General features: G+C 42.2%; 1 protein-coding gene across 5 annotated transcripts in view; it reads right to left on the bottom strand.

The window, feature by feature from the left end:
• Positions 1-21,608, bottom strand: part of Efa6 (Exchange factor for Arf 6) — a 366,073-nt gene extending 344,465 nt beyond the window's left edge. For all 5 annotated transcript variants that reach the window (XR_010861133.2, XM_067154852.2, XM_067154853.2 and 2 more), the window contains exon 1: positions 21,474-21,608. Coding sequence is in view for 4 of the 5 variants with exons in the window: in XM_067154852.2 (XP_067010953.2) it covers positions 21,474-21,608 (135 nt within the window). In the remaining variant the exon portion in view is untranslated. The remainder of the gene's footprint in view (positions 1-21,473) is intronic.
• Positions 21,609-22,653: the final 1,045 nt, after the last annotated feature.

Raw genomic sequence — 22,653 nt, 5'->3', positions numbered from 1 at the left:
GGGAAACCATCTTGGGGGGCGGGAGTGTAAAGAAGTTGAATTCCTTTCATGAGGACACATAAATCAAAAACTGAATAAGTTAGAGTCGTGATAGTTGGTATTTAGAAGAGCCTTCACTATTAAAGAAACAAGTATTTTTTGCGGGAAAATTCAATTAGAGGGGGGGGGGAGTAGTTTGAAATGAAGTGACAAAAGTAAATTATATTTATGGGGATACTTATATCTCAAAACTGAAGGTAATAGACGTGAACATTGGTGTTTGAAATCTCCGTTAAACATAAAGAAACACGCCTTCTTTTAATTTTTTTATTGGGGGGGGGGGGTTGGCAGTAAAAACTAACGGCGATGGGGTGTAAAAGGAGGTGAGACCAATTGATTTTACTGTTCTTAATGTACTTATAAGGATCCTCCGTTGCTCAGGCGGCAGCGCGCCGGCCTCTCACAGCTGGGTTCCGTGGTTCAAATCCCGGTCACTCCATATGACATTCGTGCTGGACAAAACGGAGGCGATACAGGTTTTTCTCCGGATACTCCGATTTTCCCTGTCATCATTCATCCCAGCAACACATAATAGTAGTAATAATAATAATAAGAATAAGAATAAGAATAACATTAATAATAATAATAATAATAAGAATAAGAATAATAATAATAATGTTCCGGACCGTCGTCAAATATGCGAACCGCGCTGGAAACGGCTCCTGGACGGGTAATGACTAAGAATGCAGTCCGGCCGCGGGTTCAGTGCCGCCAAGGCACCCAATATGACACCACGCCGGATCTCCTGAAGATTTTATCCAGATTAAAAATGATTATAGGAAAATACGGTATGGCAAGGATTTACGGACCCAACTGACCGGGAAGAATACCTGAGCCTAGCCCGGGAAGTACGAAATCGATTGCTGGAAAGGAAGATTGAAAAATGGGAGGAAACGTGCCGTAATCTAATAGAAAACGAGTCAGATCGGGAATTTTTGTGGATTCTCGCTGAAAACGTGTCAGATCGCGAATTTCAGCGGATTATATATCTAAAACAATAAACATTCAATTATAAATTTCAGTATAATACCGTAGCGAAGCACGGGTACCTTGCTAGTATAAAATATACATCCCATTTACATAGATACAAACCATGTGCCTAACCGCAACAAACATATCTACCGGTTCAGTTGCTTCCCTGTGAGGAACTTAGACAATACCATACACTCTATTTTTAATATGTATATAGACCTACACAGTTCAAAAAAAATTAGGGGAACATGTTTTTGAACGTATGCTCCACAAAACAATACCTCACACCCAGATGTATTACCAACGAAACCTTTATTCTTTACTGTTGAAGTATACAAAAGAACATCGATGGATTCGCGTTCATTTTCAGGACACAAACGGAAATGTCCAAATGGGGGCGAAAATAAAGTGATAACAGTCCTCCAGAGGGAATTTTTATCACAGTTGGAGAGCTTCAGTATGGTTAATGTCCTCCACGAGCATTTATCACAACTTGGCGCCTACGTGTCATGGTCCGTATACGTCGACGGAGGTCACGTTGCGGTATCAGGACCCATTCTCAAATGAGAACCTGTTCGAGGTCTCGGGGAATTTGTGGTGGAACAGGGCGCCCACGAGCACATCTGTCAAGCCTATCCCACACACATGCTCGATGGGATAAAGGTCGGGACTCGCTGCTGGCCATTCCATCTCTTGAATGTCCAGTTCTCGCAAGATACCTCTGGTGGTGCGCGATACATGAGCCCTGGCATTGTCGTGCATGAGTTCGAATTTAGGGCCAACACCGTGTGCAACAACCAACACATGCTGTAGCAGTATCTGCTCGATGTACCCCGCAGCGTTAAGATTACCACGGACGACGAAAAGATCAATACTGATGCCACCCCACATCATCACAGAACCTTGTCCGAATCGGTCACCTTCCTGGACATCATTTGGCATGTACTGCTCACCACGGCGTCTCCATACACGTTGACATCCATCACGCTATGCCAGGGGAAATCTGGACTCGTCTGTGAACAACACAGGTCTCCATTGGCGAAGTTTCCAGTTGACGTGGGTACGGGCAAATAGAAGGCGAGCTGCGTGATGTTGCTGAGTTAAACGGGGCACTCGAACAGGACATCTGAGTCGTAAGGACACTTCTCTTAACGTGTTCCTTACTGTCTGGTCAGACACCGTGACTCCAGTGACCCTCCAGAGGTCTTGTTGCAGTTCTCTGGCAGTTTCTGAACGACGCCGCAACGCACAGATGGTCAGATATCGGTCATCCTGTGGGGTTGGTATGCGTTCCATGGACTTATCCAACCCTCCTTTTTTTTTTTTTTTTTGCTAGTTGTTTTACGTCGCACCGACACAGATAGGTCTTACGGCGACGATGGGACAGGAAAGGGCTAGGAGTGGGAAGGAAGCGGCCGTGGCCTTAAGGTACAGCCCCAGCATTTGCCTGGTGTGAAAATGGGAAACCACGGAAAACCATTTTCAGGGCTGCCGACAGTGGGGTTCGAACCTACTATCTCCCGAATACTGGATACTGGCCGCACTTAAGCGACTGCAGCTATCAAGCTCGGTCCAACCCTCCTTGTGAACTGGCCTGTCTCATTGTAGCGAATCCACAAGTGTTGAATAACTGACGGCGAGACACTGAGATCCACAGCAACACCTGGATCAAATTGACGGGCCTTGCGACTTGAACCTCGTTAAGAGGTCTCATGGGATGTGCTTGTTTACGTAAAACATGCTCAAATGACCGCAGAAGTCTGTAACCTCACAACGACACACGGACGCACCGCTATTCACTTTGTTTTGAGGGGTCACCTGAGAGTTTAATGCATGGCTACGCCTACAGATGGAGTATAACTTCGATTCGACACACCCTGAGAAGCTAAGGTCTCACGGTATGCTGTACAACCATCGGAACCCCATCTACCAAATTAACGTTCACATGCCAGACATTATAAAACATGTTCCCCTAATTTTTTTGAACTGTGTATATAGCGACTGCACAGATGGGCTAGATTTCAAGAAAGGAGCTCAAACGGTTGCGCAGATATTGGATATTTTCTGCAATGTACGTTCGCTATGGAATGAAACCTCTTACATATTACATCATGACAATAAAATACAGAGGCCTATTATATCGTGGGTTTACAAGCAGAATACATTTAGTCAGTTTCTGACATTTTCATTCAACTACACAGCGATATTCTAGATATTCTAACAACAAACACATTGCAATGAAAGACATAAAGCATTCAACATTCTTTATTCTGAGGTAAATGTCTGACTTACTGTGTTTTGCTTGTAAACCCACGTATGTGCGAATTTACTCTCGTAAACACCGTCAATACACAGCCATGACCTCGTCAAGTTGCATTACGGTCTGAGATACTACGGTTATTCTTGATGTAGCATGTTCCATGACAAAACTATGTTGTGATGCACAACGAGGAATCATAAAACTTCTCAAGTGCCACGGATCACAAAACTAGAAATGACTTGCAAGACGAAGTCGCATGACTTGAGATTATATTACATCAAAGAGTGTACACACTTCATTATCCAGTGGCTAGTCTCCTGTTCAGCAACACGCGCGGTAGACCACCAGTCATTACAGCTCGCGTCCCGCTCCATAGCTAAGTGGTTAGCGTACTGGACTTTGGTCCAAAGGGTCCCGGATTCGATTCCAGGCCAGGTCGGGGATTTTACCCGTCATTGGTTAATGGCTCGGGGACTGGGTATGTATTCCGTTTTCAGAATTGGAATTCCCCCACCATTCTCACAGACGCGCAGGTCGCCTGCATGGTGTCAACTCGAAAGACCTGCCACAGGCCTCTTCGGAGGCCACACGCCATTACTATGCGAATAAGCCCATTAAGACTACGCAAAGTACTTAAAAGCGTGCATTTGCCTTCCTTTGTGCCCATAAGATTTCTTTCATTCTTTTACTGTGGGCTGCATTTCTGTCTTCAGACCAGGTTGTTCCAGTCTTTTTGGTCAACTTGCCATGTGTGAGTTTTGGATCTGAAGATGACCCTGTTTCTGCCTGTTCCAAATAGGTTTTGATTTCGCCAATCCATTTCACTGTTTGTTTTAGATTATTATTATTATTATTATTATTATTATTATTATTATTATTATTATTATTAATACAGAGGTGCCAAGTATTACGGATTGTCTGTAATTATTACAGATTTCACCTCACGATTACGGCATTACGATCAAAGGGAAAATGATTACGGAGAAACGACGTCACGAAAGTCATTTTCGACAGGAAAAAGAAATTTAAAAAAAAGAAAGATGTTCAATCCTTTCCAGCTTTTCTGATAAATCCTCCTCGTTGCATTGCTTGTAAGTTGGCAACGGTACTTATTCGATCGTAAGCGTTGTGAAATTCATTGCGTGAATGAAGGAGTTTCTCTGCTCTTTTCCAGTAATGTGGTATTTACAGAATTTTCTAGTGGCTTTACGTCGCACCGACACAGATAAGTCTTATGGCGACGATGGGTTAGGAAAGGCTTTATTTACAGAACTGAGGGCACATGTACAGTGGAATCGTTTATGGTTCAGAAGACGAAAATGTCATCACCGGGGGAAGGATGTTTCAAGAATACCTACACTGAAAAGAAACTGCTGGTTGCGAAACAAGTTAAAAACCATGTTTTATCACTGAATAGGGAACATGCATGATTCGGGGTTTTAATTACAAATATGCTAATCTGATTCAAAATTTCATGCAGAATTCAAAAATGTGATCAGAATGTACAAATAATAACTCCAAACGTGATAAAAATCTACGAAAATGTCACGTCACGCAAGCACGCGATCTCATTGGTCTGACGTCATCGTACAGGTTGACTGAATTAGCAGACGAAGTAACACATAGTGTGCTGTGAGAAGCAGGATACACTTCGCGTATTTCTACTTTGCGTTAGTGTCTAGTATGGTTAAATTCGAGGCCTATACATTGGATAATAATCTGAGTGGTATATTTTAGACTTAAAATGAATCCTGCGCAGACAGTGAGGCAGAAAACTTATAAATGGTGTAGAGTTCCGATGTGCAATAGCACATCGCATACCATACCAAACAAATTGTTTATAAATGTTCCAAAGACGCTAAAACTAGGGAGAAATGGATTTTGGCGAGCCGGAGAAATGCTGGTGATATATCGGAAAAGTCTACAATTTATTTTTATTTTTTTAAGATTTTAACGTAAGATGAATTTGTTTGAATTTTCAAATCACTTTTCCATGTCAGCTGTTCTAGTGGTAAAACTTTAAATTTTAATGTATGATGCTTTATTTAAATGCTTCAATTACATCTTGGAATATGAAAGTAAAAAACAGTGCATTAAATAATGCTGATTATTAAAGTATTCTCCAAACCTAACCTATGTTTTGGGTGATCCATGTCAAGATAATAAATCAAAGGGGTTATGGACCATTTTGACAGCTCTAATTCTACCAATATATCTTGGCATGGGACAGTTATGTATGTCTTTATTGAAGAGCTTAATTGGTAAAGAAATTTAGGCTATATCTAAATACTCTATAATGTAACAAAGAATAGGCGTGTACATCATGAAAGGAAACAACGTGAATTTAACAAATGTATAACTCTACACAAAACCAATGCTTGTCTGTTGGGGTCTTATAAGTTAACAATGCTCAATTATAATAATTATCATAATATTAATGAAATAAATAACATAATTGCACACAGGTGAAAATAGTGATGTAGGTGTTTAAAATATTATCCAACTTAGCCTAAGTTTTAGGTTATACAAGCCAAGTCAATAAACCGAAGGGTAAAAATACCGCGCGAGTTGGCCGTGCGGTTAGGAGCGCGCAGCTGTGAGCTCGCATCCGGGAGATAGTGGGTTTTGAACCCCACTGCCGGCAGCCCTGAAGATGGTTTACCGTGGTTTCCCATTTTCACACCAGGCAAGTGCTGAGGCTGTACCTAAAGCCACGGCCGCTTTGTTCCCATTCCTAGGCCTTTCCTGTCCCATCGTCGCCATAAGACCTATATGTGACGGTGTGACGTAAAGAAAAAAAAAAGTAAAAGTCACAGCACCCAAAGACATTCCTGTATTGAGCGACTAAAATGTCACCGGGACACTTTTCTTTCCTGATATGCTCAGCTTGTTAAAAGCCAAATGTAATTAACGTTATTGGCTTCACGCCCCGCTAACTACTTCTACGATTTTCGGAGACGCCGATGTGCAGGAATTTAGTCCTGCAGGAGTTCTTTTACGTGCCAGTAAATCTACCAACACGAGGCTGACGTATTTGAGCACCTTCAACTACCATGGACTGAACCAGGATCGAACCTGCCAAGTTGGGGTCAGAAGGCCAGCACCTCAACAGTCTGAACCACTCAGCCCGAATTGTGAAAACTAGATGAAGTCATATTTATCTTTATCATGTTTAACTTTTTCCCTCCACAAAGATATTTAATTCTCTTTCATGGGCCCTGAAAGTGGGTAGGCCAGTTGTCCCAACCATAAATATATATTTTTTTGGGAATGATAGATTATAGCCCTATAGTACTATGATCTTTATTTCCTTCTTTCTTTCTTTCTTTCTTTCTTTCTTTCTTTCTTAATCAGTGTATCCTTCAGGGTTGGTTTTCTCTCGGACTCAGCGAGGGATTTCACCTCTACCACTTCAAGGGCAGTGTCCTGGAACGTGAGACTTTGGGTATGGTGATGAAACTGGTGAGGAGGGCCATTACCTCGCCCAGCGGCCTCACCTGTTATGCTCAACAGGGGCCTTGTTGGAGGATGGGAGGATCGGAAGGGATAGACAAGGAAGAGGGAAGGAAACGGCCGTGGCCTTAGGTGCCTGGAGGAGAAGTAGGAAAATACGAAAAACCACTTCGAGGATGGCTGAGGTGGGATTCGAAACCCTTCTACTCAGTTGACCTCCCGAGGCTGAGTAGACCCCGTTCCAGTCCTCGTACTATTTGTTTTCAACTTTCATGGCAGAGCCGGGAATCGAAACCGGGCCTCCGGGAGTGGCACACATTAACCACTACATCACAGAAGCGGACTAGTACTATAATGCTACCTATATGTTTATGTTAGTGCTGAAATCCGATTTCTTACTTTACTAATGCTGAAAGCCCGAAAATGTAATGTTATTCTTTAATAGGGGAATCAGTCTAGAAGGAAATGTTGAAAGTGATGTGATATCTATCCAGGTTCGTTGTTATCCTAATACTATGGGTTACAGTACATTGCACGTATATAAAAGACGCCACTTACAAACTTGCTTGTTATCCGCGAATTTCTGCGGCCACAAAAGTCACATTTTTCAAGAATGATGACATCTACACATGGTAGATTGTCTGACTGTGCTGTTTCGAACCTTTCTTCTGTCATTTCGAAGTTATTCGCGATCGTGAATAATAAACAATCGGCTTTTAGCAACGGCTGATGCACAACGGCTGGTAGAGCTCCATGCGGTACTGGATCGTGACGTCACAGCGCGCCGCTTACGTCAGAGGCCGTTTCACTCGCCTTGCGGAAAGGCACTATTAAATATTTTTTTAATGGTAGAAAACAAGGCAACATACCACAATGTAATACGTTTACGTACTATTTCATTGGTGTACTTTTCAAAAAAAATATTTTTGAAAATGATGCATGTTCCCAATTAACAGGTAGTGTGCAAATGTTGTTGTGTAATATGATATACTTTAGAATAGATTGCTGTCGGGAAAGGAAAAGGGTGTATCATTATCGAAAAGGTACGACATGCTTTGGACTTTAACTCGAAACTTTTCTGAGGGGCGGGGGGTGAGTACTGATACTGATAACCCACTTCAAAGGTTGACATCTCTGTTGTTATTATTATTATTATTATTATTATTATTATTATTATTATTATTATTATTATTATTATTATTATTATTTTAGCTCGCCAGTCATCTTGTCCCTCCTCCTCACAGAAAGCTGGCTATCTTCCCGTACCAGCGTTGACGTTTCGTGAATGTGGAAGACTCCCGCCGCAACCATAATCTTCTCCATGGAAGAGCCTCTCGTCATGTGAACATACAGAAAAATGAAATACAGTATATTTTTCATGTCCGTGACGAGAAGTATACCATGTTGCCGCTGTACTATCTGAAGATTGTCCCTTTTGCTATAACGTTATGAATTTAACAAAGTAACAACTGTCCTTAGTCATTTAAATAAGATGTACTTATTTTCTTATGTTGGCAGCAATCTATCGGCGAATTAGTCGCGGTGAGCTGTTTGCTTAGCCATCGGTTTTATACAGGAGAATCTATTTCTCCTTGAGTTCGACCCTTTGAAGAACGAAGCTATACGCAAAAGAAAGGGAAGGAGGCACGGAGGACGTGAAATTATATCGAGTACTTAGGCGAAGCGTCTAGGACAGGGCCTCTCAGACTGCCACGGTGCAAAAGACGACTTCGCTTGGTTGACCAGATGCAGACCCCCACTCCTCGATTTGGAGCAATAGCGTTGTCTCTCTCTTTCCCCACGCCTGTCTCGCTCGTTCCGCCAGTCACCCTCTTCCTCACATGCTCCGTAGCGCTCCACATCCGAGCCGAATTGAGCCGAGTAGCCCAGAGACGAAGCGTTGGTCCGAGCCGACCCGAGTGGGACCGATGCACTGTGCACAGGAACTCTGCGCCCCAGTTTGCACGCGTGAGATTTTGGGCGTTTGAGAGGCCCTGGTCTAGGAAGAGAGGCCGGGCAGGAAATATGAAGGTGAAGAGTGGAAGCAAGAGACTTGCCTCCACCAAACCACGCTCTTAAGTTGAGAAAACATGAAGAGAAGGAGATTCGTGGATGTATCCTATGCAACCCATCCAACCCGCCATTACCCAGAACTTGTGATTGTACACTACACACAAGGATGGCTAGACATTATAAAAAATTAAATCTGAGGTGGTTATCACAGAAGATGAAATAATGGAAATTAAGAAAACAGAGTACAGAGGCTTCCTAGAAGGAACATCTTGTTAGTCTGAGGCCAATCCACCATGGGTAACCCCGAGCTGACCACACTCGGATCAACGAGCACACAAGACTCCACACCAACTTCATGGTCTTGGTGTCCTTCAAAGGGAACACGAAATGGTGGTGATAGTGGATGTGCTGATTGTTTTAAGACGAAGTACAACTGGCCAACCATCCTCTATAAACACTAATGGTGATTTAGATTATTGTTTTAAAAGGAAGTACTACTGTACAACCATCCTGCATTAGCACTAATTGTGGTGATAATTAATGTTTTAAGAGGAAATACAACTGGGCAGCCATCCTCTATTAGGCCCTAACACTAATGGTGGGGGTGATTATCGTTTTCAGAGGAAGGACAACCATTCTCTATTAACGCTAACAATGATGGTAATTACTGTTTTAAGAGGAAGTATAACTGGACAACCATCCTCTAATAACACTAATGGTGGTGTGATTTGTTTTCGTCGCCATAAGACCTGTCTGTGTCGATGCGACGTAAAGTAATTTGTAAATATATATATTGTTTTAAGAGAAGTGCAAATGGACAACCATCTTCAATTAACATTAATCAGAGGAAAAATGAAGGTGGTCAGGTCCAACGACGAATGAAGGTATGGGAGAAAGAAAGGAAAAAGACACTTTCTAGATCCCGTAAACTTAATACCATTGATGTCGGAGATGATAGGGAGGTGGGATAGGTGAGCTGCCCGACATAAGAAAGTGGAAGCAATGCTAGAATCAGCTAGGGATCCTGTGGTCGCCAACCTACATTCCCCAAGTTGAGAGGCCCGGGGAATTACGTGCGACAGGCATAGGGGGATGAACGTGATGTAAAGAGCGGAGTTAGTGGACTGTACACGTGTGATGGCAGACGGCAGCACCGGCAATGACGCAGAAAGCTGACCAACCACAACGAAGTCACAAGAAAATAAAAACACAAACTGGTTGGATGTTTCTCTTTTCGCAGAATAGAGCAAAAGGCTACTGTTCCCATCCTGGCGCAGTAATATCCGTGACGCGGTGCCATCCAGTTTTTTCTTCAACGTGTTAGTGGACTTTCTGGAACGAACGCCTCTAAGTTAAGTATTGTATATTTCACTGTCAACCGAGTAGGGATCACAGTTAACTTTGTATCAACCTAACACACTCACCAATGGCGGTGTATGTTTGTACGGAGCACCGTTTTACGAGACTAAGGAAAGTTTTTATGAAATATTGGTATTTTATTTCAAAATATTTTATCTATATAACGCCAGTAATAACCTACCCCTAATCCCTCTGTACAGACAATATATTTTTCTCGTAGTAATCTCATCATTTGCCTTCTCTAGATCTACGAACTATAAACATAGCTGTCTTAACATTTTTCAACTGCTTGACGAATGTTGGACAGCAGCATAGAAGCTACGTCTAGATGTTAGGAATGGTGCTACTGCTGCTGCAGTTTGTCACTCCCCATTCTTGCCTGGTATCCTGATCAACGAAATATCTAGACACTTGCTGCAATCCTTAATTGCAACTATTTCTTTCGTCCAATCGGAAGGTACCGTAGCCAAATTCCACGCTAATCCCATTAATCTATGAAGCCATTTAATCCCTGGATTTCCACTGTATTTCACCAATTCCGGTCTAATTTCACCTGTTCAACTGCTTTATGACAACAGAGTTTATATACCATCTTTCTTACTTCATCGAGCGTAAAGTACTTTTTACGGCTTTGAGAGAAGCCGAAATGCCGGATTTTTGTCCCTCAGGAGTACCTTTACGTGCCAGTATATTCTACCAACAGGCGGCTGTCAAATGTGATAACATCTTGAACTATCACCGGACTGAGACGGGATCGAACCCGCCAACCTGGGTTCAGAAGACTAGCGTCTGAACCTATCGGGCAGAAAATAACAATAATAATAATAATAATAATAATAATAATTTGACGTTCACGGTACGGTCGTCTATGCGAGGATCGAAAAGATCGCCACCAAAAGGGGGAGGACGAGGACGTTGATTCTTGAGGAGAAATGGAAAACTCTTCCCCGCTGGCACACAGGTGGTATAAAACCAGCTTAGGGGCCGATGACCTAGAAGTTAGTCCCCTTTAAACAACCATCATCATCCAACCGACAGAAAATATAGAATCGTTTCTCGAAAATAAGAAATGCGGGATTAAGGGATAATCGTGGAAAACAACCTGCTGAACTATGCGAGGACGGCGGAAAAGTCTGAACTTGAAAAACCTTTGGCAAACAGATAAAAAAAGAATTGTAAGCCTGATAACAAAAAAAGTTTATTATTATTATTATTATTATTATTATTATTATTATTATTATTATTATTATTATTTAGCGTATGATGCTACAGTTCACAATCGACTATGCACAAATTCTTAACAGGCACAAAAAAAATTTGACTTTATATACATACAATATATATACACAAACTCCACATTAAAAAATGTTAATGTGGGGGTCTTTCAGTCTCGTAGAGACGAATGTCCATCTCTTCCAGCCAAGAGAGTGCCTCAGGGGTCACTCGGTGAATGTCCTCGATGGAACCAGCTAAAGCCCGCAGAGGGCAGTCCTTAAGAATGTGCAGGATGGTTTGCACTTCAGCACCACAGTCACAAGCTGGAGAGTCTTTCCAGCCCCAATGATGCAGTGCAGAAGCACTTCTTCCTACTCCGCAGCGTATCCTGTTGAATGTGGTCCAGGTGGAGCGAGGAAGGTTGAACCCAGGCACCTTTGTAGTTGGATCCCTGATGTTGACAATGCCATGAGGGTGTGGTTGAAACCATTTCACGTTTACATATTTCATCAGGCTTGAAATGTGAATTAACTCAATTTCTTTGCCGTCTTCCAGGCAGGTTTCCGTGATCTGAGTCTCATTACGGCATTTACATCTGTATCCTGATGTATTGGAAGGTAACTATTCTTCGCTGTCCTGGTCCACAGTCTAACAAGGGCACTTTGCCGTCTGATGTGAGGAGGCTGAATGTTGCTCAGTAATGGTAACCATTGAATAGGAGTAGAGCGCAATGAACTAGATATAATTCTCATTGTGTGGTGCAGTTGGACATCAACCAGACTAGTGTGGGAGCTACTGAGCCATACAGAGGAGCAATATTCAGCTGGTACTAATGTTAGAGCAGTTATTCGTAGTGTGCATGCATCTGCGCCCCATGAAGTACCAGCTATAAAAAAATAGTCTACCCAGCAAGTTGTTACGGCTTTTAAGCTTAGCAGCCAGTTTCTCAAGATAGCGTCGATAGGTTAAGAGCCTGTTTAAAGTTACACCAAGATATTTTGGGTTGGTATTACACTGCAGTGTGTGGTTTCTGAACCTGATCGTAGGTTGATATTTTGCCAGCCTGTTATTTAGGTGGAACGCAGCTACCTCTGTCTTTAGTGGATTAGGTTTCAGGCGCCATTTTTTGAAATAATCACCCATCTTGTCAAGGTCTTGGGATAGAATGTCTTCTGCCTCATTGAAGTCTGTTGTTTGTACGGTGAGGTTATCTGCATAGATGAACTTGCGAGATACGGTTTCTGGGAGATCATAGGTGTATATAAGTTGAAGAGAATGGGAGACAAGACTGATCCCTGTGGCAAGCCAATATTAAGTTTATGGAATCCGCTATGGACATGTTCTGTATGAATTTGGAAAAATCAGTTACTGAGCATACTTTTTATCAGGGTGAAAATTTTAAGACATGGTATAGCCCTGCTGAGTTTACGGAGAAGGCTTTCTTTCCAAACGGTGTTCGAACTGCCATTCGAACTGCTAACGATATTGGCGGACACCAGAGAGTCGTAGTTCTGTCCCACGAGATTTCTCAAATGTGCCTAAAACTAATGAGACAGAGTTGCTGCATTTGAACATCCTTAAATTCCAACTGCAGGCGGAATCGAACCCGCTATCTCGATGGCTAACGACTACCCGACTGCGCCATCAGTAGGTGAAATAATTGATTGAAGGCAGTTAATTTAGACGTTCCCGGCAGGTGTCCCTGCGCGTTAATATCAAGAATCTCCGAACGAACTGTGATCAAGGAATGTAGACGTATAAAACTCATCCATGACAGAAGGGGGCCCGAGTATCGGCGATTTTAGTGAAGGAATTCAAAGAAAAAACGGCCATCCGAGCGCTGCCTAAACCATCAGTGTTAGACCCCATGTATCTGTAGAAGAACTGTTGAGCACGAGTAGCTCTACAAAAATGTACTGTATACACCTATAAGTAGCAACCCTAAATATGCGTATTTATGTGACAATTTGCAGTTAAAAATCAACCTTAAAATTAAAAACCATATCGTTACAGGGACAAGAAACAATTCAGGGCAAGGAAAGGGCCGACAGGTTGGCCAAGGTGGGATCGCGCAGCTTATCCACAGGACCTGAGTGAGCATCAGCTAATGCAAAGGTGAAAGAATGGATGATCGACAGTCATACAAAGCATTAAAGAATGAACGTATGCAAAAGCTCACATAAAAGAGCTGGAAAATAGGGCAAGTAAACTGTTTCATATGAACAGAAGAAATGTAAAGTGAACAACAACTGAGCTGCAGACTAAAGGGACATCAATGCAAGATTGGAATCGCTGTGAATTCTTCTCGTGTCACCAAAGCTGTGTTATTTGCCATACTCTCCACTTTCTCGAGCGAATTTTACTGCCATTATTGAGCTACTCGGTTGGAATTGCTAGAAACTTCAATAGAAGGATTGATATGTTTCCGTTAAAAAGATTTCAAAATAGTCCTCCCTCTGTCTACAGATTTCCTGGGTTCTCCACACAGTTCACCTCCTTTACACAGAACACTGTTAATTTCCGTTTTCCCTGCCTTTCTATGATTCTTTATTAAACCATGTTAATGAAGATTCATTTCCTGTTGAAAGCCTGGGTAAGTCAATAATCGCAGCTCTGGGATTAACAAGAAGAAAATGGACACGTCTCTTACTGTGTTGACTCCTTGTGTCGACTGCTCCACATTATCAACAATGCCCAGCTCATCATCCTATTGACTACCACACATTCTTCAGATATGTGTTCAAGGGCTCTCACATCACACTTAGATCGTCCAGGGATCCCTTGTCCATCTCTCCAGACAATCGCCGGCCTGAGTACGAGGGCGTAACCAGAAAATAATTTCTGCAGGGGGAAAGATGGTACAGACCGTGGCTAATTTATTATCTTATGGCACACACCTTAAGAAAATGGAAAAGTGTGTCAGATTTACAACACATTTCACAAACATACAAGCAGAAAAATATCTAACAGAGTGCCCCGGTTAACTTTTATATCTCGATGAAATGGCAGAAGAGCCAAGAATTTGATACTGTGCCCCTTATGTCTCCCAAAGTAGAACAGACCCGTTCGAGGTATGTGTGTATGTTGGGTATTCAGCCCGAAGGCTGGTTTGATCCTCTGCAGCTCCGCCAACAGCTGTCATACATAGCCTAGGCGTCACTGAAGAGGCGTACTAGGTAGGGTTGCATTATCTCACAGAGGTAAATAATTGAACACCACTGGGATTCCTTTATGAAATATCCAACTCTCTTTCTGCCATGAGAGGTTTATTTCAAAATCGAAGTCTTCGTTTGTTGTTGGTGGTAGTGATTTTTTTTCTAATTGCTTTACGTCGCACCGACACAGATAGGTCTTATGGCGACGATGGGATAGGAAAGGCCTAGGAATGGGAAGAAAGCGGTCGTAGCCTTAATTGAGGTATAGCCCCAGAATTTTCCTGGTGTGAAAGTGGGAAACCACGGAAACCATCTCCAAGGCTGCCGACAGTGGGGTTCGAACCCATTATCTCCCGGATGCAAGCTCAAAGCTGCACGCTCCTAACCGCACAGCCAGGAAGTACACTAGGAACCTAACCATCCTCTGCTTCGTTTGAATAGTTTTAAGTTTTAGACATTAAAGTCTGACTTTTACCACTCGTCGCTGAATTACTTACAAACCGCACGGAACGCAGGAGCAGCTATTAACTGAGCGACTCTCTTGTGGGGTTTGGATCACGTCGCTGTGAGCTATAATAATAGTTCGAACTTCACTGTCAGCAGCATTCAACATGGCTTTCCGTGGTTTCCCATTTTTTACAAACACTGGGGCTGCACCTTCATTAAGGTAATGGTCACTTCCTTCCAGTCCTACCTGAGTCCTATAAACATCCGTCTTGGTTGACCCTAATCAATAGGGGTTTTGCTCTCTCTCCAGTTGGCGGCTATCCGTGACTGGGTGAGAAGAGTTTATGCATTCATTCATGCACGAAACAATCATAAAATCACACATTCACCAATTCATGAAGGCATTTCTTCGTTCACCCAATCCATTCAAATGTATGTTGTAATTGTACGATTCCGTTAAAGTATGTGTAACAATACATGCAATCAATTATATTCTTACAATAGGGGTTTCTACACACACCATCGGCATTTTGATGCATTAGGCAATCAAAATCCAAATTCGTTAATATGCCCGTCGGTAAGGTAAAAATTTATCGGGTAGCCTATAAAAAAATTGGATTTTCTATCATTATTGGTACTATGTAGGCCTACAACTAATATGTTGAAAACATAATAATCACGAATATCTCCATTATTATTCCTCATACGGTAAAATACATAAAAGACCGGAAATTATATGTTACACAACTTTCCATTACAGCAAATATTAACGGAGAATTGTGAAATTTCCTATTCTGACCCCTTTCATATTCTTACGCCTTGAACTGAACCTACTTTCAACTTGTGTATACGCCTATCTAATCCGTGATTTTTTTTTTGCAACATGTTTTACGTCGCACCGACACAGATAGGTCTTATGGCGACGATGGGATAGGAAAGGGCTAGAAGTGAAAAGGTAGCGACCGTGGCCTTAATTAAGGAGAAGCATTTGTCAGGAGTGAAAATGGGAAACCACGGAAAACCATCTTCAGGGCTGCCGACAGTAGGGGTCGAACCCACTCTCCCGGATGCAAGCTCACAGCTGCGCGTCCCTAACCGCACAGCCAACTATCTCGGTTCTAGTGTTTACAGTGGACGTCTCCTGGCATGGGCTAGATTAAATTTGCTACTTTCTTTGACCTGTCTCTGTCTCATCCTTTTCTTTGGTGATATGAAAGTGACTGAGGTAGGCCTATGAGCGATGCTAGTAATATCATTCCTTATACAGCCGGTCCCTGCTATGAGTGGTGTAAAAATGTCGCTCATAGGGTCGGTTGGTGCATGCATTTCAGTGGGCTTGGTAGACTGATATGTAATAGCAACTTCTGATTCAGTGAGGAAAGCAACGGGAAACTGCATTATTCCTCATTTCCCTAGTACGGCTCTTCAGTGACGCCTAGGACGTTTATGACAGCTGATGGCAGAGCCGTTGAGGATCAAATCAACCTTCGGACTGAATAGTCAACCGGGCGGACTTACTGTTAGAAAATGAGCAGATTAATCCCCCTGTGGGTGGGGGTGATAGAATAACACCCACGGTATACCCTGCCTGTCGTAAGAGGCGACTAAAAGAGGCCCCACCGAGCTCGATAGCTGCAGTCGCTTAAGTGCGGCCAGTATCTAGTAATCGGGAGATAGTGGTTTCGAGCCACACTGTCGGCAGCCCTGAAGATGGTTTTCCGTGGTTTCCCACTTTCACACCAGGCAAATGCCGGGGCTGAACCTCAATTAAGGTCACGACCGCTTCCTTCCAATTCTTAGGCCTTTCCTATCCCATCGTCGCCGTAACACATATCTGTGTCGGTGCGACGTAAAGCCAAAAAAAAACCGCCCCACGGGCTCTAAACTTTAGAGCGTGACTCGACAACCACGGGGCCCTTAGCTGAGCCTTGGCATTGCTTCCAGTTACTTGTGCCAGGCTCCTAACTTTCATCTATCATATCCGACCTCCCTTGCTCAACTGTTGTTCTTTACCGACCCCGACGGTATTAGAGCACTCGAGGGCCACGGAGTCTTTCATTTTCATGCCCTTCGTGGTCCTTGTCTTTCTTTGGCCGATACCTTCATTTTTCGAAGCGTCGGATCCCTTCCATATTTTCTCTCTGACTAGTTTTACATATAGGATGGTTGCCTAGTTGTACTTCCTCTTAAAACAACCACCACCACCACTAAGCAGATTAATAATACAGGCTGCATCATAACAAAAACTTTTACTATCGTCCTAGGCTGAAGGTTAATTTGTTATATTTCACCTAATTTCCTACGTATAAAAGATTAAAACGAGCAATCCTAGTAATACAATTCCTTTTGCAGCCAGTCCCTGTTATGAATGGTGTGAAAATATCGCTCATAGGGTAGGTTGGTGCGTGCATTTCCGTGCGCTTGGCAGAATTATGTAATAGCAACTTCTGGCCCGGTGAGGAAAGCAACGGGAAACTACCTCACTCGTCATGTCCCTACCTATACCTCTTCAGTAAAGCCTAGGTTACCTATGACAGCTGTTGGTGGAGCTGTGAAGGATCAACCCTACATACATACAAAAGATGAAAAAGAAGAAAAGAAAGAGTAAAAATGAGTCGTTGGCGGACGTCGAGCCAGAGATCGTGAGACACTCGGCACAAGCGGTGCTGCAGTTATTCACCCCACAAACTGTGAACAGGCTGTTGCATTTAAAGGGCCATTTTCCGCTAAATAAGGACCAATGGCAAGTATCTGTTTCTTTCTGACGTAGATCAACCTCGAACGAAATCGGTGACACCATAACTGCGGCCTCCCCTTGTGGGAGGAAGGCAACATCCGACCCATTTGGAACTCGCGAGCTGTAAGTACATCATCCTGCCTTCTACCTCTTCCAAAAGGAGGGTCGCATTCCATACAGGCACCACTCCATGCTTTGAACTATCATATGAACCTTCCTCCATGGATCAGCAGAAGAGTGCCGACCTCCGCATCCCAACATCGCGAGTTCGAATACTTGAAGGGCGAAAGTCCATTCGACCCTCCATGTCATCCATTCCGCACGATGTGGACATATAAAAGATCCCTGATGACACATCTGATGAATACCCGACAAAATTCAAAATCAGCACCAGGTTGCCCAACAGAATTATACGAAACGTCGATATTGCCACGCAGGCAGCCTAAATAGTGTCAAATCAAAATCCCTGCACATGGCAGCAGAGGGCATATTATTATCTATTACGATGTCCGCCTTTGTGGTGTAGAGGTTACTGTGATTAGCTGCAACCCCAGGAAGCCCAGGTTCGATTCCCAGCTCTGCCACGAAATTTGGAAAGTGGTACGAAGGCTGGAACGGGGTCCACTCAGCCTCGGGTGGTCAAATGAGTATAGGGGGATTCCATTCTCACCTCAGCCATCCTCGAAGTGGTTTTCCGAAGTTTCCCACTTCTCCTCCAGACAAATGTCAGGATGGTACCTATCGGCCGCTTCTTTCCCTCTTCCTTGTCTATCCCTTTCGACCTTCCCATCGTCCCACAAGGCCCCTGTTCAGCATAGCAGGTAAGACAGCCTGGACGAGGTACTGGTCCTCCTCCCCGGTTGTATACCCGACTTAAACTCACAGGCGGTAAAGGTGAGATCCCTCGCTGAGTCCGAGGTAAAACCAACCCTGGAGGGTAAACCACATAAAGAAAGTATCTAATGCCATTAGATGAGAACAACTAGATCTCCAGTCACAAGTAAAGTTGGAACATGAAACGACTCAGTTCAGGAACCGAAGGTCGCAGCCCAGACTCGCATTATCAACTAATTCTCGCCATGCCTCGCTGTTCGAATACACGAGTGGTTGGCATTCCACATACAGTAAAACTGGAGGTCCTGTGGCTAAACTGGAGGTCCTGTGGCTATGATCAACGATATTAACAGTCTTGTAAAATTGCCTGCTTAAGCACGCCCGTCATGATATCCAAGGTTTCATAAAACAAAAACAGTGGCCAAAATGCATTCCGCATACCATGAATTTCGAATAATAATTTCGTGTTGCTTTTTCTAGCCGAGTGCAGCCCTTGTAAGACAGACCCTCCGGGGTGGGCGGCATCTGCCATGTGTAGGTAACTGCGTGTTATTGTGGTGGAGGATAGTGTTATGTGTGGTGTGTGAGTTGCAGGGATGTTGGGAACAGCACAAACACCCAGCCCGGGGCCATTGAAATTAAATAATGAAGGTTAAAATCCCCGACCCGGATGGGAATTGAACCCGGGACCCTCTGAATCGAAGGCCAGTACGCTGACCATTCAGCCAACGAGTCGGACATTATCGAATAAAAGTCTTATTAGTGTGTGGACGTTAATAGTATTTAGCTCTTTCCTCTAGCTACATTCCTAAAGACAAATACGTGCTCTACAGCCGCATTCCTTCTCCGAATATAGCCCAAAATGAGTACAGTATTCTAATAGTTTCTTAAAGTTTCAAGCAACCATGAGGAAGACGAACTATACACAATGAAATACACAAATTTAACAATAAAGGAGACTGGTGTTGCTCGGCTACTTGACGGAACTGTCAGCGTGACCTTCGTTTCAAAGGATCATTGGTTCGATTCTCGGCCCGTTGGGTTTTTTAACCGCATCTGGCTAATTTTACTGGCAGAGGAACTTAACTGGGTTCACACCTTCGTTTATAGATATACAGTCCATGACGTAAATAACCACAGACACATGAATACGCAACAGTGAACACTACACATCCCTTCCTCATAAGGACGGCGACAGGGAAGGCACCCGGCCGTACAACTCGGCTTAATCCATATAATTATCGTACCGGTCCCACATAAGTGGGAAAAAACCGAGAGGAAGAATAGGGGACTGGTGTTATATGATTCACTTGGAGCATGATCAGAACCATAGGTAAACCTAATATTTGTCACAAAATAACTCGTAGAAACGAGGACTGATTTTTTTAAATTCGGTAATGACCAGCCAAAATATGAAAATCTGAAATGTCAATCCAAGGGACTCTTCCCGCATAACACTTCATAATGAACTGAAAACAATTAACTTTCTTCCCTTCACCCGAATAAACATAAAACTAGTAATCACTGTTCTGAATAACGCAGATAATTAACAGACCTAATTATCCTTCCTGCTTAAAAAACTTACTGGCAACAGCAGCATGTGACGTGATCATGGGATTTCTTAAAGAATGCAGCTGTCATTCCTCATGACAGTGACTCATTCTAAATCGCGCCGATTCCACGATCACCGTTAAACACAGGCTATAAACGAAGTTTCATTGTACTTTACAACAAACTAGAAACATTACAACCAGAACAACGCATCTTCATACTCCACCCAAAACTCTTTAATCTAAACAGTAACGGAATGTATTTCAATAAAACAATTCTCTTCGATTAACCAACACTGCCCAATATTACACCCCGATTTGTTTTAAGTATTATTCCTTATCTAATAATACCCTCAGATTTTGTAATGCTGATAATCTGAAAGATATACAAGAAATAAAACCGCACATTCTACAATAGATCTTAATGAAAACGTTTTCAAGAACGGCTACTATCCGAGGTTTATAGCCGAAATGGACCCCTTTCTAAACCAGATGAGGGCACAAGTAGGTCATAGAGATGTAATGCTCCGTCGGTGAAGATATAATTGATCTACAGGCAATTAGTGGTCAATCAGAGATACATAACATGGAACGAATTGATAGTTTAAATTCTGAAATCGCATAATAATCTTTCAACTGTCACGTCCATAAATGTGTATTTTAAAACATATGAAAAAAGTAACAAATTACGATTGAATAAACGACAGCTTTCATACTTGAAAAATAAACACTGTACCTGTTCTGTAGAATAAAGTACGGTACTATCACGTTATTTAAATTGTAGCTAAATTCAAACCAAACTTCAAAACAATCAAAGGAAAACAAAAACAACCATTACTGTACGAATACCGTGGCAGAATCAGTTTCTTGGCCTACTTGAATACGATTCGCAAAGCACGTCTTAAATAAACATCAGTATAAAACTCAAATAAACATTAACATAAATTGCCATTCCCCAAAGGCAATGAAAACGTCCTACTTATTCAAGAATAATGCAAAATAAAAACAAATTCCTGCCCAAAGACGATACTTTTGCAACGTAATTTACAAATTCAGCGTAAAATATTGAAGGATTTAATAACATACGAAAATAAAGTGATTCAAAAAGTTGACACGTACATAAAATAATAACGATCATTTCCAATTACTCATAATAATTAAGAAAATGAAAACAATCTCTAGAGCCGTCAATTGAGGGCGTTAGTGAAATACTGCCTTATTATCTCTGCCAGCAATTCTGAGCTTATATCAACATGTTTACACACACAGCATGACACTTCCAGCCACAATTCTTCCTCAGCATGTTTACAAACGTCTACCGGCAATTATATCTCAAGTGTATCGATGAAACAAGTACAAATGTCAATCTCGTAATGGTTAGGTACGCTAATCCATGCACAAAGTTTCTACAAATACTATGATACTGTGAAATATTCTACCTCGCCACTTTCAGCTGCAGGAGAATTCTCTACGATGTCATATATGATTGGAGGTAATCCAGTGGTTCCAAGTATAGAAAAACCTAATCCACACGAATCACTTCTCCTTAAAACGACCAAACGTTCTTCGGCCATGTTGAGTTCACTACAGTCAAAGATTTTGTTGTTCATAGACTGCCATTACACTAAGGAGTATCATATCCCGATCATCATAGTTCTTAACAACCTCTGAAAGAGTTCAGTAGCATCACGATAACATGCATCCAAGTTCAAGTTTTCGCCGCTAGAGAGTATCTTCATGGGAAACAAACTGTTCTGAAATCTACCGTCAAAGTTATCAAATTCCTCGTAGCCAACCTAACAATAATGCAACCTCGAGGACGATCCGAGAAAGATAACGAAATCAAATACAGTAGAGACAATACACGACGGTGGCGCTCCTAGTGACTTGACCTGAACAAATCGCGCTAAATTCAAATATCAATGGAAATGTATATACGGAAATGGATAAATAAATTACGTCTAGAAAGACAGTGGTATTGAGATATTAACTTCGAAGTTGCTAAAGCAATTCTGGATAAATGAATGAAGAAATTTTTAAAAGGTTATTATTCAAAGACTGAAATTACACATATAAACAAGGTGTGAAATGGACTGCTGTGAAATGGCTTGATCTTTCATTTATGCATTACTTTTTTAGCTTTAGCATACCTGCCTGAAATCTTACGGTTGGATTTGTCTTTCTTCCTCATTTAAAAACAATGTATCATCACATTAAGACATTTGTCATTGAAAATATCGGCACATTCCTTACACATATGATGCAATGAATTAACATTTAATAGCTGGACAATTTTCCTCTTAACATAAAGCCTACTAACAGAAAGAAAATCTATAAAATCCCGACTTTAATCTGAGAAGAGGGATAAAAGAAAGAAAAGTTTGAAAATGTTGTCGATAGTGATGCTTTGAGGAATATTTACGTAAAATTAGAGTTAAAATGTAACATACCCTTGGCTGTATAGTCGAGGATTTTTAAAGTCGCTGGCCTGGAAATGATCTGAACAGATCTTATAATTCTTATACAAGCGTAACGTCCCTTCTTTCTTGTACACTTTATCCAAATCGCTTCTGTGACATTTCAAAACCCACAGATCACACCTACAACAACACATCGTAT

Source organism: Anabrus simplex, chromosome 10 (genome assembly GCF_040414725.1).
Source record: "Anabrus simplex isolate iqAnaSimp1 chromosome 10, ASM4041472v1, whole genome shotgun sequence".
In the NCBI taxonomy this organism is placed as follows: Eukaryota; Metazoa; Arthropoda; class Insecta; order Orthoptera; family Tettigoniidae; genus Anabrus; species Anabrus simplex.
This window is presented reverse-complemented; position numbering and strand designations above follow the sequence as displayed.